General features: G+C 47.1%; 1 protein-coding gene across 1 annotated transcript in view; it reads right to left on the bottom strand.

Annotated features, from left to right (window-relative positions):
- LOC138447766 (butyrophilin subfamily 1 member A1-like) overlaps positions 1–14,447 on the bottom strand; it is a 201,523-nt gene that overhangs the window by 49,361 nt on the left and 137,715 nt on the right. The window contains exons 6-7 of the mRNA XM_069604103.1: positions 551–571; positions 446–466 (exon numbers count right to left, since the gene is read on the bottom strand). Coding sequence (XP_069460204.1) covers positions 446–466; positions 551–571 — 42 coding nt within the window. The remainder of the gene's footprint in view (positions 1–445; positions 467–550; positions 572–14,447) is intronic.

The raw sequence follows: 14,447 nt of genomic DNA on the forward strand, positions 1-14,447 counted from the left end.
TTGTGTGTGCAGCATTAAATGACAAGAAAAGTCACGCTCACCAGTCTTTGCTAGTCCCTTGTACTGCGCAGAACACTGTCATTCAGGGTTCTGCAACCTGTGGCTTTCCACATGTTTTGGACTGCAACTCCCATGATCCCTCACCTTTCACCCTGCTGCCTAAGGCGTATGGGAGCTGTAGTCCAAAACATCTAGAAAGGCAAAGGTTGCAGAATGTAAAAAATAGTCCACCACGTCCTACCGTGCACGTGGGCCTCCCACATAGCCGGAATCCTTGTGAGGTCCCCAACGGCTACTACTCATCTCGTTCTTCCCAAAGATCCCATATGCTGACCTCAGTATTAGCCTCCAATGCAGCGGCACTGCTTTGCGCAGTCATTCTCGCCTGATGCAGATCACAAAACCCCATGTCTTGTGAAAAGTACCCAAACAATAACGCACTTACCTTTGAATCTCTGCAGATAATCTGAGAAAGACAAAACATGAGAAACGCTGAGTCCCCGTACGAATGTCCGTCTAGATATTAACACCCCCCAACTATCATACATACCTCGTTCTCTGATTAGAGCATCTGTTAAAACAAAACATAACAAAGAAAGCTTATAGTGGATCCTGTGCAAATGTACGACAAGCCCCCCCCCCCACACCCCCCAACCAGGATTTACCCTCACTCAAGCTACATAAACATCCATTTGAGGCAATCGCCTGGAAACTTTCCCCGAGACCACTACTTAAAGCCCCACACATTTTGAAAGACCATTTTTTTTTCACAAGAATGCCATCACTCCCAGAAAGTTTGGAATGTGATGGGCGCACTGAACTAGGCTTTGCAACCTGTAGTCCAGAGAACAGCAGCATGTTCTTCCGGGCATCATCTGGGCACAAAGCTTGCTGCAAGACCTTCTAGAAGAATCGACACTTCCTTTGGGTAAGCGTCGGATTGCCCTCGCAGGCTGCATCCTTCCCGGGGCTTGCAGACGGCTGATGTCTCCGTTGCAGCTCTTGCAGGTGAACACCGAGCCCACTATAGTGATAACTACCACCATGGGAGCTGGCAGGGCCAGTAACGGTCGACACCCTCAGCCTGGTAGGCCACTCGCTGCGAGGGTCTCGTGAGGCCTCAGGGACAGTATAGGCGTGGTATCAATAATAGCACCCTATTGCTCCTTTTAGGGTGCTAATAGTTTACATCTTTTTTCTCTCACGGGAAAGGGGCTCCACGTGAATGCTATTTGCCCAATCTCTTGTTAAAAAAACAAAGATGACCTGCACTATAGAATGAGTCCCTTTTATATTTCCATGGTGGGTGGTCGAGTTGCAGTGGACTGCACTATCTCATGACTGGTCTTCTAGGTGCTCAGGCATTCAAGGAGAGACGGAGGCTTGAGATGTGGTTCAACACGTCTTTATTTAACTGCGTACAACCTGGAACTGACGTTCCCGCCCGCCCCTCCCCTTACTGCGTGTCCATGTCCCTCTACAGATGACATGAGGCAAATGACGACACCCTCCCCGCCCCCCTACCCCCCTGGATACTAAACATAAAGTCCCACTTTAGCTCATTTCTTCAATGAGCCGGTGAGGTTTCTTACGTGTTCTTTCAGGTCGCTAGTCCGTCTGTTCTGTACCTTCCTGAGGCAGCCAGGGTGATGATTCGGCACTGGAATCCTCTTTCCCCTTCATAGGTTGCATCCCACTCTGTGAGGTGAGAGGGGTGAGGGGAGGTTGGTGATGGGCACGAGTCCGGGCATCCTCCGGAAGTGTGAGGAGTTCCTCGTGGTGGTTTTTCTGTCACCTTCAGCAGTAGTGAGGGATCCCTTTACTTGCACGACCGTGAGGGGTTCTTCGTCAAAAGCGGCCAGGCTCTTGCAACTTTGGTTTTGTCTTGCGATGACAACATCATAGTCATTTTCTTTAGACCTCCTTTTCCGGTCTGAGTCTCTCTTCGTTTCGGCTTTCTTTCGGGAATCTTACTCTCTCATTTCCTGATCGCCGCTGTATCTTTCTGTATTTCCCAAACATTACTTCCGAAGGTGTCTTCCCTGTGGTGCTGTGTGGGGTGTTTCTATAGTCTCTTATGAGTTGACACAGCATTTTCTCCAGCGGTTCACCTGTGAGTCGAGCAATTTGAGTCGTGCGCTTGATTTTGTTCATGAAGCGATCTACGGTGCCATTCGCTTGGGGCCACAAATGTGTTATTCTCCTCTGGTGGAAGCCCATGTATTCAGAGAATGTCCTGACGTCCTGCCCTGAGAATGAAGGTCTGTTGTCCATTTTCAAGACTTTGGGGATGCCATAGATGGTGAACATTCTGTCGAGGGCAGGAATGGCGTAATTGGCTGACGTGGACGGCACTATTTGGATGTTTGGGAATCGTGAGTATTCGTCGGCCACTACTTTGTGTTCGCCGCCTTCCAGTGGCCCGAAATAGTCCACAGTAATTTCTTCCCATGCTCCTTCTGGTAGTGTAGTCATGAATAGTGGTTCTGGTCTGGTGTGAGGATTTATCACTGCACATGTGGGGCAATTTTCGAGTAGCTCCTCCACCCGAGTGTCAAGATGAGGGAACCACAGTCTTTGCCTCAGCATCCTTTTTGTGGAAACTATGCCCCTGTGCCCTTCCTGGACCAGTTCCAAGACCTTTTGTCTTAAACTGCGAGGGATCACTAGTTTAGTACCTTTTTTTTAGTAGTAGACCTTCCTCAGACTTGGCGAGTTCATCTTTGACAGTCAGGAGACAGGCGATGTCTTGTTAGGTATCTTCCCCCGTGCTTTCCATCATTTACCGTGCTTGCTTCAAGTGACCGGTCTCCAGACACCTCAGAATGATCTGTATTCCTTGATGTGCAGTGGACTCCTGTGCTATCTGGTGCATATCAAGGCCTTTTGATATGTTTCCTTGTATCACTTATCTGATGTATTGATCCGCGATGGATGGGTTTGCCCTGCAATCCTTGTTTGGGTGGTCTTGAGAGGAAGTCCGCTGGGTTGTGCTCCTTCCCCGGTCGGTGGATTATGTTAAAGTGATAATCTTGTAGTTTCAAGGCCCACCTTGCTATTCTAGGTGGCATTTTCGCCTGCGGTTTGCCGTATATGAACAGTAAGGCCTGGTGATCTGTGATGATTGTGAATGGTTTCCCGTACAGGAATAAGTGGAAGTGTTCACACACCCAGACCACCGCTAGTCCTTCCTTCTCGGCCTGTGAGTATGCTTGGTCAGTCTTAGACAAACTCCTGCTAGCATAGGATACGATGTGCTTGGATTGGCTATCTCTCTCGTCTAGTTGGGTTAGAATGGCTCTGAGACCGACTGGGCTTGTGTCCACTATCAGTTCCATGGCTTTTCTCGGGTCGAAGTATGCCGTGTTCTTGGCACCCGAAATGCGATCCTTTATGATTTAGAACGCTTGCTGGCATTTCTCAGACCCCTTGAACTTCAAGTTGAGCTTTGTGAGTGCCCTGAAGGGTTCACTTACCGACGCAAAGTCTTTTATGTATTGCGTACAGTAGCTTGCCAAACCTAAGAAGGATCTGGGATCGGTCGTGGAGCATGGAGGTTCTGTGTCCGTGAGTGCACAGACCTTTTCTCGGTCGGGCGTCATTCCTTTAGCAGAGAAGATATGGCCAAAGAAATGAAGTGTCTGTTTCCTAAACTCACATTTGTCCTTGTTGAGAGAGAGTTGGGCCTCCTCGAGGGCCATGCACACTTGCATGAGTGTATTGTCGTGCTGTTCTTGGGTCTGACCAAACACTAAAATATCGTCACAGTAGTTTAGGCAGTTGGGTACATGCTTTATCACATTGTGGATCTCTGACTGAAAAACTTCTGCTGCAGACGAGACTCCAAAGCTGAGCCGCTTATATCTGTACAGACCTAAAAGTGTTGCGAATGTGGTGATATATCAGGATGCCTTGTGAAGTTCCAATTGATGGTATCCTTTGTTGAGGTCCAGTTTGGAGAATATGGTGGCTCCATTGAGCAGGTGCACCATGTCGGTGATGCGTGGCGCTTGGTGACGCTCTCTCATGATGGCTTCATTCGGCCATCACATGTCCACACATATGCGAATGTCTGACAAGTCTTTTTTGGGGTACCGGTACTATGGGGGAACCCAAGGAGTGGGTCCTTCCGCAGGCTCAATGAGGTCAGCCTCCAGTAATTTGTTCAGTTCATTTTTGATCTGTTTTTGTATGTTTATGGGGATACCCATGTAGTGCTGCGCCACAGGAATGATTCTGTTGTCGATGTGCAGTTCTATCTGGCGGCCTTTCAGTTTTCCTAGACCTTTGAAAAGTGCTGGAAATACTTGTTCGATGTTTGCGGTAGGGTCCAGGTATTTGTGCACCATGAGTCTTTACAGGATATGGATGAGGCCCATTTCAATCGCGGCCTTGTAGCTCAGAATGCATCCACTATCTGTGGCAGCTTCCAGGACATGCATGGGAATGTCTTTAGCTTGTCCTTTGTAGCTGCACGATGCTGTGAAGAAACACTTGCATGCTAGGGGTGTCTTTGAGCCATAGGGAAATATGAGCGCCATGGCTGGTTGTAGATGGGGAGCATGTGGTATGTTATTGTATACTTCTTTGCTTATGACGTTTATGGTGGTTCCGGTGTCCACCAGAAATTTTACTGCCGTCTTGTTGACTTGTATGATCAGAGTCGGGCTGTGTTCTTTTGCTGTTGGGTTGACTAGGGTATACAGGTATCCCTTTTTCCATGGCTCTTCCCTGGGTTTCTCGCTTCTGCTGGCGTTGTCATCCGACAATGCTCCTGAGGCACTCTCTGATTGAGATTGTTCCACTAGATATCTCACGTATCTTTTGGGTCGCCGCCTTGGTCTGGATGGTGTAGGTTTATTTTCTCTCCAGTCACTCGAGGTTTGTTCCCTCCTTTTGTCTGGTTGGTCGACCCGTATCTGCGGTGCGCATTGTCATGTTATGGACCTGTGGAGCGGAGTGGACTTTGTAGTCTTTGGTCTCTTTCCGGTGCTGGTCGTCCACTTCTTCCTACGCCTAGTATTTTGCTGCGGTGTATGAGACATACCGCCTTGTAGTGGTTTTGCCCCTGCAGGCGGAACATTGTTGACCCATGGCTGGGGATTGTCCTTCATGCGGGTATTCGTGACCGCATCTATAGCAGAAAGGGTCGCTGCTGCCTTTTGCTGCGCCTTCCAATTTGTTGACGCATTTCTGCTTTCCAAGCTTGATTTTGATGTTGTCCAGTCCTTCCACCTGTGCGGCCAATGCAGCATCAGCGCGAGCCATGCGTAAGATTTTTTTTAGATTCCGTGGCCTCTGCAGCAGTCGTTTCCTCAGGTCTGCGCTCTCGCATCCGACTATGATATGCGAGCGTAGCGCCTCTTCGTTGGAATAATTTTTAAAGTCACATTGCTTCATCTTGAGTCTCATCTTCAGTCTGAAACGCATCCGTGGTCTCACATTTTGTTTGTTTGGTGGTGTGAAAGATGTGTCTCTTGTAATCCACGTTTGTGTGTGGTGTGAAATAGTCTGTGATTGTTGTTTTCAGGCAATTGTAGCTGTCGGTGTCACTTTCAGGGAGTTCATCTAAAATGTCCGTTACATAAGCCTATGGCGAAAGTTAGTAGGCTGTGTTTTATTTCATCATCAATCGGGCCCACTGCTTTTAGACATACCTCAAAGTCTCTCAGCCACCTCTTCCACCGTGGGCCCAGGGTGCTGGTGTCACTGAGGTCGAAGTTTGTGGGCAGTTGGGTTAATAGGCTGTCAGACATTCTAGGCGGGAGTTCCCGAGCCGGTGTTAGAGGTACCGTTAGTGAGTCATTTTTTGACATTGTGCTTCCACTCATTTGCATGCCTGGGGGGTCTTCTCACTTCCAATCTGCTTTGTGGTAAGCAGACTGGGCCGTTGCCGGGAGAATTCTTCTCCAACTGCCCTGATGTGTATCTCAGTGGGGAGCCTTGATACTCTTCCCCACGTTGCCGTTGGCGGGAGAAAACATTCTCTGCTCGGCCGGAAAACTACTTTTGCAGCGGGGAGCCTTTGCGTTCCTACCCGCTGGTGTTTATCGTTGCCATCGGCGGGAGACTTTACTCTTACCGCCCGGGTGATGTGCGAGGTGTCACCAGCTGGCGGGGAGTTTCTGATCTCCCACCCGCTTTTCCCCTTCCTCTGTTTGGGGGCCCCGACAGCCCGCGGCTCGAGAGGCGTCTTTTCTTCAGCCACGAGCGTGGATGCTCATGGAGGGGAAAATGCTGGTTCTGCGGGGAAAACAAATCCTGCCTCGTCGCCGGTGTCGAGTAGTCGTGGACTGCACTATCTCACGGCTGGCCTTCTACGCGCTCAGGTATTCAAGGAGAGGCGGAGGCTGGAGATGTGGTTCAACACGTCTTTATTTAACTGTACAACCTGGAACTGACTACCCTGCGTTCCCGCCTACCCCTCCCCTTCCCGTGTGTCTGTGTCCCTCTACACGTGACATGAGGCAAATGACGACACCACAGGTGGCAACCGAGGTGAAGCAAGAAAGGAGGCTGTGCAAGACATGAGGCGAGGAGCAGTGATCAGATAAATGTAGCGGGGCAGGAAGGGCAGGGGAGGAGGTTTGTGGGATAGTGAATGCCTGGGGGGGAGAAGGTGTGTGTGAAGGGAAACAAGGCCACACCTGGGGTACGCTATCATGTGGTTGGGAGAACGTGGGTGGTCACTGGCAGATTCTGCCCACGTTTCCAACCATTTTATTGGCTGAGGGCCCTTCCACGGACACTACCATCGTTTGGAGCCCTGTGTGTTTTTAGCCATACACATATACATATTGTGACTGTGAATATGTGCATGTATAAACTGTCATGTGTCATCATATTTTTACCCAGCAATCGTTAGAGGGCTATGAAGCACATCTTGACCATAAGTGCTGTAGTCTTCCCTGCCTGAGTATGCAGGCTCATGGCAACATGTAACTTTCGGGTGGTGACTGAATGAGTGCGCTCCATGGGAGCAGTTGAGAGACCTGACAAAGGAAAAGCTGGATGACCAGTGGCGAATGCTATATACCTGTTAAGATAATGACTGATGTTTGCTGCAATCAATAAACAGCCTTACATTGAAGATACGGTCTGAGCCATATCTCCATGCATCAATGAATACAACATTTATGGCGATGAGGTAAACTACAGCCACTGTGGGGGAGCAGCCCAGAAATACAACCATCGTCCCAGAATATCGTCCATGCACCCTGGAAGGGCAAAAAGACAGCTCTGCGAGGAGCCCACCAGCTGTCAGGGTGAGCAGGTTAGCCAGAAAGGTGAAGAAAACAAAGGAGCAAGTGAGGCCCAGAGAAGACCACTACATTTGCCAATTGTCATGTTCATGTTTGATACACATCGTTATATGGAAGGTGGGGTTAGGGTGGGCCACAGGAAATGCAGTGGAGACCGTAAGCGGGGAAGGGAAGTTTGGTTTGAATGAAGATGGAATTGAGACAGGTTGACACTGTATGGGCCTCCAGTCATTGCTGCGCACGCTGGCGAAGCACACAACCTCATAACGGCACCGCTATGGAGTGTACTCGCTCTCAGGCATCCAGCCTCTATCAGTGAGTAGGAAAAGTGTCAAAACGTATGGATACAGACGGTCAATGAGCAAGGAGTACCAGTGAGCACCAGTGTGCAGAAGAAGGCAATTAACCCGGAAACGCCACAGTGAACAAGAACGGTGCTAAGGAAGATGTACAGTGAACGAGGGAGCACATAACGCTCCCAGGCCTACTGCACCACGGGGCGTGGGCAGGAACGAGGATATTCATGCCAGTGAGCAGACTAACATCAAAGATGATGCGCTGTAAGTGCTGCAAAGGGACGGCATAGTAACCTTCAACAGTAACACTAATAAAGATAATTATTTATGCAGGAAGCAAGAAAGGTTAAGAGATGCTTAAGAAGAGCTTTATGGTGACTGTGCCCGAAAGCCACAATAACGACTGCCAGTTCAAGTGTTGTGGACTACCATTTGCCTTGGTGTGTTATGGGTGTGACCAGTTCAGGTATGTGGCAGCAGCACGTGCTGATACAGTGCTGCTTATTTTAAAAAAGAAAATGCGAGCACAGCAAGAACAGCAACACAACGCTTGTGTTCATTTGGGTATAGCCCATGCTTACAGTTAGGGTCTTCAGAGCAGCATGCAAGGGTGGAGAACACACAGGCGATGTTGTCCATCGCGACCGGTGCAGCCTGGGTTTCGCCGGCTTGCATAGTGGGTCCTCAGAGGACGTTGTGCGTCCTCAGAGGAAAGGAACTTCTAGCGTGAGGACGCAAATGCTACAATTCATTCTATTGCACGCTAGAGGAAGGGACCCTCAGATGCAATGACACTCTCCAGGCAACTGATGTTCAGCCTTCTACGGCGACTGCTAAATGTGTCGCATGTGGATGCATGAGGACAAAGGACACACGTACAGCTACAAAACATGAAGTGAGGGAACAGGATTGCCCAAGGACATACACAAACTTTTTTGTTTTGTTAATGTTTCGCGGCAATCGAGAGACATCGATGAGAATTAAATTAAATAAAGGCAAGACACGTATCTGGAAGTATATGCTCCAGGGAAGAACTCCAATTATGATGTGTGACATTATTGATACACGTGAACATTGATTATTTGAAAGCATTTTGAAGAATTTTGAAAAAGAAAGTATATTAGGTGATATGCAGTATGTTTAAGGGACTTGTTAAAATTAGGTTCGAGGTCAAATGAGGATTGATGTATGTATTGCAGCGACAATGAAAGTGTAATGTTGGACTTGGCTCAAGGTGTGGGGATTGTTACACTGACGTATACACAGATGTGTAAGGCATGTAAGGCAATGCCTGCCAGGGCGGAGGTTAGAAATCGCGCCAGGTGTTTTGGTTGTAGCCCCGGACAGAGGCTCAGGGGCAACAACCAAAAGGCCAGCAAGCCCCAAGTCCCGACAGTTCCGACATTAGCTTAGCCCCTGATCTTTTCCAGACCTAGCAACACCCCTGGCGCCTACATTGAATGGCATGAATGAATGCAAGGCTCCCTGGGTGGGTCTGCATATGATCACATAGGAGTGTACAATGCATGTAAGGTAGTGCCTGTACAAGTGTGCATCGAAATATGTATACGTATATGTAAGGCATGTCAAGTAGGGTCTACATCCAGAGAAATGTGAGGTAGTGTTTACATATGGTGAGATTTAAGGCACGCCGGGTACTGTCTAGATACAGTGAGGTGCACTGTGGTTGGGAGCACGACGATGCCATCCCAGGAGTATGTGCTATGAGCACAGCATGGAAGGGTGGCATACAATGTAGTCGGGGGGGGGATAATTTAAGTGAAAGATGTATACCTACGTATACTTATATTTTAGAGTGGACAATTGAAGGGAGTGGTAGGGTCCGATCAGGGAAGAGAGCCTTTGTGTGTGTGTATGTGTGTGTAACTGCAGAACTCGCATGAAGGCATCTCTCTGCTTGTCTAGTCTGTCCCCTGTCTACCCGTCCCCCCTTCGCTATCTTGGGCAGGCAGGGAGGGCTGGCGTCGCTACATCTAGGATTTCACTTCCACTGGGTCACATGAGTTCTAGTCAAGTCATGATGTTATAAGGGAAGTGTCGTATTGTTATGGTATTGTGTTATTATGTTTCCCTTACATGGTATAAAGGGGAAAGATGTGTTGTATCTTACACTTCCCTGTCTGAGCAAGCAAACTGATGACATCATGGAACTTTCAGGTGGTGACTGGAGGAGTGGTCCATGGGAGGAGCTGAGAGAGAGAGACCTGCCAAGGGAAGAGATGGATGACCAGAGGCTACTGCAGTACTTGTTTAGGTGTTTCCTGCGTGTAACCAATACACAGCCTTGCATTGAAGATGCAGCCCGAGAGTCATCAGTGCTTGCATCAATGAATACAGCAATAAGATTTTCGAAGGCTTGAATAGACCTGGTATTTGAACACCACGGGCAATTCTGATGTCCACGAAAGGATTCTGGTATTCGCCAGGGTTCATGTGCCCTTCTTAGAACAAATCCAGCAATTCTGGGGTGATGGCCACCTTGCTGGTAGGTGCATGGTGGAGATAATCATTGATGGCACTCATTGCTCTGATGACTTCAATGAATTGGGGCCGCTTTTTCCAGGAACAAGAAAAATGGACACAATCTGTTGCAAGTAAGACATTCCATGGCATACGTAATGGTGATCCCTGTTGGCATTCAGGGTTCATGCACAGGTCCAGGAATCTTAGCGTGGGTTCCTGCACATGGCTGGAACTCTGCAAAGGAATGGGCTGATGTGCAGGAAATTCAGCAACTAGGTTTTGTCGATTTCCTCTGCATTTCCCTCACTCAGAATGAGGGTGCTTCAATGTTTTGATTGTAACTCTTAAGTATATGGCATGGCATGGAGGCTTCCTATCATGCCACTCCATCCTCTCCTTTATTCAACAGCAGTAAGACTTACACCAGAGAATAACAAATCCATCCTTCTCACACTATAGATCCCATTAGTGTCTGGCGTATGCATGGACCTCCCCTCCCCTCTGCCTGTCCACCAACCCAGGTGCAAGCAGCGCACCTAAATTCCACGAGCTACAGCTTCAGCTCTTTTCTTGCTACAGTCGGAGGTGCAAAGCTCAGATGATTCCATCCCCGTTTGCTGTCTTGGTTCGCATTCCTGTTTACATTCATTTGTAGCATGTATAGTGTGTAGGCACTGTTTCTCTGGAGGTGGACGTGTTTGATTTGGGTTCAGGTTGGTGTTCTCTGGACTTACCAGCACCTCAGGGGAATATGTATGTTTTCTCTCTCCCCTTCATAGTTGCTCGCCGTCACCTCTGTATCAGAGCAAAGGATCCATGAGCGAGCTATGTTGGCCATGTGTGCATCAGTGCGCTGGAGCGCTGCAGCATTTCTGCTGGCTCTTGGAGATGGGATGCTCTTCTTAAAGGATGAATCCTGCAAACATGTTATTATGTAAAGGTGATCCGCTTGCTAAGAGGCCTTGTCCTTATCATGCATCATACTTTGGACATATTGATGGCTGTGTGCCCGTGGTGCTTTCGGAGTCTGAAAATCAGGGAGCCAAAAGGCCTACTTCCAGTACGGAAGCTATGAAAGCCAATGATTCTGCCCAAGATCCGACAGTTTGTCGAGATCATTTCATGGGATTTGTGCTGTAGCAGTAGATCACTGTTTGATTAAAATACAATAAAAATTAAAAACTGGAATCCCTACCTGTGACATTTGATGCCTCTATGTATAAAGCTGTGTTTCTCCTTAGGGAAGCCAGCCAGGAATTAGTGCCTGGGAGGTTGAGGAGGCTTGTCCAGCAACATGGGATTGACTCCCACCTTTTCTAAGGGCCCTACTTGGAAGCATCCTGGACATGACTTTCCTTTGCCCTTCAACCAATCCCAGGGCCCAGATGGCTTCGTAATCATCCCTAAAGAATGTATTGTTGGCCCCATCTAGAACAGAGGTTTTCAACCTTTTGCTCACTGGATGTTTTGGACTCCAACAACCCTTAGCCAGCATAGCCAATGATGTGGTATCCTGGGAGTCACAGTCCAAAACATCTGGAGTGCCACTGGTTAAAGACCCTTGATCTAGACCCACTGACCTTGATGAGAATTAAAATATGGCTAGGAAAACTGTCTACAACTCTGTCTGCCTGTGGTGATGGCCTAAGGGCGAATAACTTTTCTATTTATCTCCCTCTGGAAACACCAACCTAATTTCCCCAATGCAATCCAGTCTAAGGCTAGGTGCCTTCCAGACCCTAAGACCAGACGTGGTCCTTCCTTTTCATTCACTGTTACTCCTCTCCCTGATGTTTTATCCTTCCTCCTACTCTCCTGCCTTTCTTCTGCCCACTCTCCTTTGTCTCAACCTGTCAGTCTTCTTGTGTTTCCCTCCAATGTTTTCTCTCTACTCCTCGCCACTCTCCTCCACTACTGTTCTCCCCACTCCACACTACTACAACTTTGCCCTCTCCACACTACTACTACTCCCCTCTATACTATTACGCTTCCCTCTCCACACACCTACTGCTCTGCCCTTCTATTACTACTCTCCTGTCTCCTCATTACTACTACTCTCCACCCGCACCTTCTCCCACAGCCACCCTCCTTTCACTCCCCCAGTCACCTCATCATTCACTTCCTACTCTACTAGCCTCACATTCACTCCTGGCACTCACACTCAAGTACCACTTTCGCTCACCAACCAATACCTCACCTTGTACACTCTTTCTGCAATCTTTCTCCACGCACCTTTACACTGCTTTTTCTCTACCCAGTGTTTTGGTACTTGTTCTCCTCCCTTGACCTCACCCGAACAACCCACACCGTCTTGTTTCCTGTGCTCCTTTTTACCCCTCCCTCCCACCAGTGACACTCTCCCTCACCTGGTTGCCTGGGTCAGTCGCTACCTGTCTTCCCCAAAGGGGTGGGATTACAGGTAAGGAAAGGTATATAAAGGGCATTAAGCCCTGCCCCCTTTTTGTACTTCAGGAATGGAAGCTCAAGATAGGAAATGTCCTAGTTTGTAATATTCTGAGCGTTGAGATGCCTACTTTGCTGTGGAGACTGGTTACAGGTGAATTGAATGTGTAGTGCTGAGTCAACTGCCTCACGTCGCTGACTGTTCCATGGCCTTGTTGCAGGTAAGTGAAATGTCGGTAGCACATAGAACAGAGGGATGTGCTACTTTGCTGCAGGGAATTGCAGCGTCATAGAATGAGGAGGCTGACTAATCAGAGGCATAGTTTTGGCTAAAAACATTTATTAAAGAAAGAAAACCAAACCTATCTATCCCTACCTAAGGTAGTATCTCTACCTAAATAAACTAAAGTTGGGTCAGTCAGGATGTCAGTGATGTCCAAATCTAAAGTACCATCCTGGTCAAACTTCTCACCTATCCCTACCAATAAAACACAAAGGCTAAGGTAATAGTCTCTCCACGACCCAGGAGAATGGCTCCCTTCATCCCAAGTACAAGTCTCTCAAAGTAAAGGTTTCAAAAGTTCCAAAAACAAATGTCTCTTCCAATTCCAGAGCTGGGGAAGTATTTAGGGGAATGGGGGTTGCAGGAGTCCATCAGTGAAGGATGATTTGACCATGGGCGAGGATCCAAAAGTACTTTAGCAAAAGACTGTGACGATTGAAGAGGGCACAAGAGTCTGTTAAAGAAAGATTGTCTGATAATTGGAAAGGATATATGAGCCTACTAATATAGGATGATGTAATAATAGGAGGAGAGGATATATCAGCCTCTACAGATAAGGATCGGGAGACCGCTGCAGAGGATACTGAGTCTGTGATGGAGAAGAGATGGTGTCATTACTATGTGAAGAAGCAAAGACGGTCACTAAGCAACAGAGCAAGTCACTTGCCGACAATTGTGCAGCATTCATTTCTATCATCTCATTGACCAAATAAACCCCTACTGTGTCATATTTTAATCATTTTCAATTAAAGGCAATCATTATGGCCCATGCACTGTTCCATGATTCCAATAACCACACAGGTGATCTGTCAGGTGTCCCTTTTCAGTAACCAGTGATAATATAGCCAGAAAAAATAAAGATGTTTAAATCAGTGGCGAATATTCAAATAAATACTATGATATCTAAAAATAATTTAATTGACAATGTAATCATATATATGTATATGTGTACTGGTTATTATAAAAGTCCTATATTTTATAGTTCTTATCTTTATTTGATTATTGTAGTTCTGATTTTCAACCACTAGAGGCCATTGTGCAAGTTTAATTTAATGTAGTTCCTTTTTCATCCTCTGGAGGATTTTGCCTGTTTTCGTTTCCAGTTTCCTGTGCCCCATTTTCAATCATCAGTGTTTCCAGGGACTGTTCCCGATGAAGTTCCTGTTCATCAAGGCATTAGATTTTTTTAATACTTTTTCGGATGGCTTTTTTCCCAGGATTCTTGTGTTTTTAAGAACATTTTCTAAGGGACAATGTGTTTGGATCACTGGATTTTGTTTAGGATTACTTTTTGGAACTTGGAGTTTTTTCACATTTTTGGATGGCTTTTTTCTTGAACTCTTTGGATGTTGGAATGCTTTCTCTGTATGCTTTGTTTTGATCCCTGCATTACTTTTGGAAACTTGGATTATTTCACATTATCAGATGTTTTTTTCCTTGGAAACTGTATTTGGTTCATTGGATTACTTGCTGAAACTTGGATTTTATCACATTGTGGGATGTTTTTTATTGGATTCATTGGATTTTGGAATACTTTCACTGGATACTTTGCATCGATGGATTACTTATGGGAACTTGGATGCCAGTTTATTTAGGATTCTGGATCGATTTTACAGTATATGGTTCTTGGATTGGAGGATTTCTTCTTGGAAATTGGAAAAAAGTAACTTTTTAAAACGGTGCAACACATGGATGGATATTAACAACATGAGGTTTGGT

Source organism: Ambystoma mexicanum, chromosome 1p, assembly GCF_040938575.1.
Source record: "Ambystoma mexicanum isolate Mex_15411 chromosome 1p, UKY_AmexF1_1, whole genome shotgun sequence".
NCBI lineage: Eukaryota > Metazoa > Chordata > Amphibia > Caudata > Ambystomatidae > Ambystoma > Ambystoma mexicanum.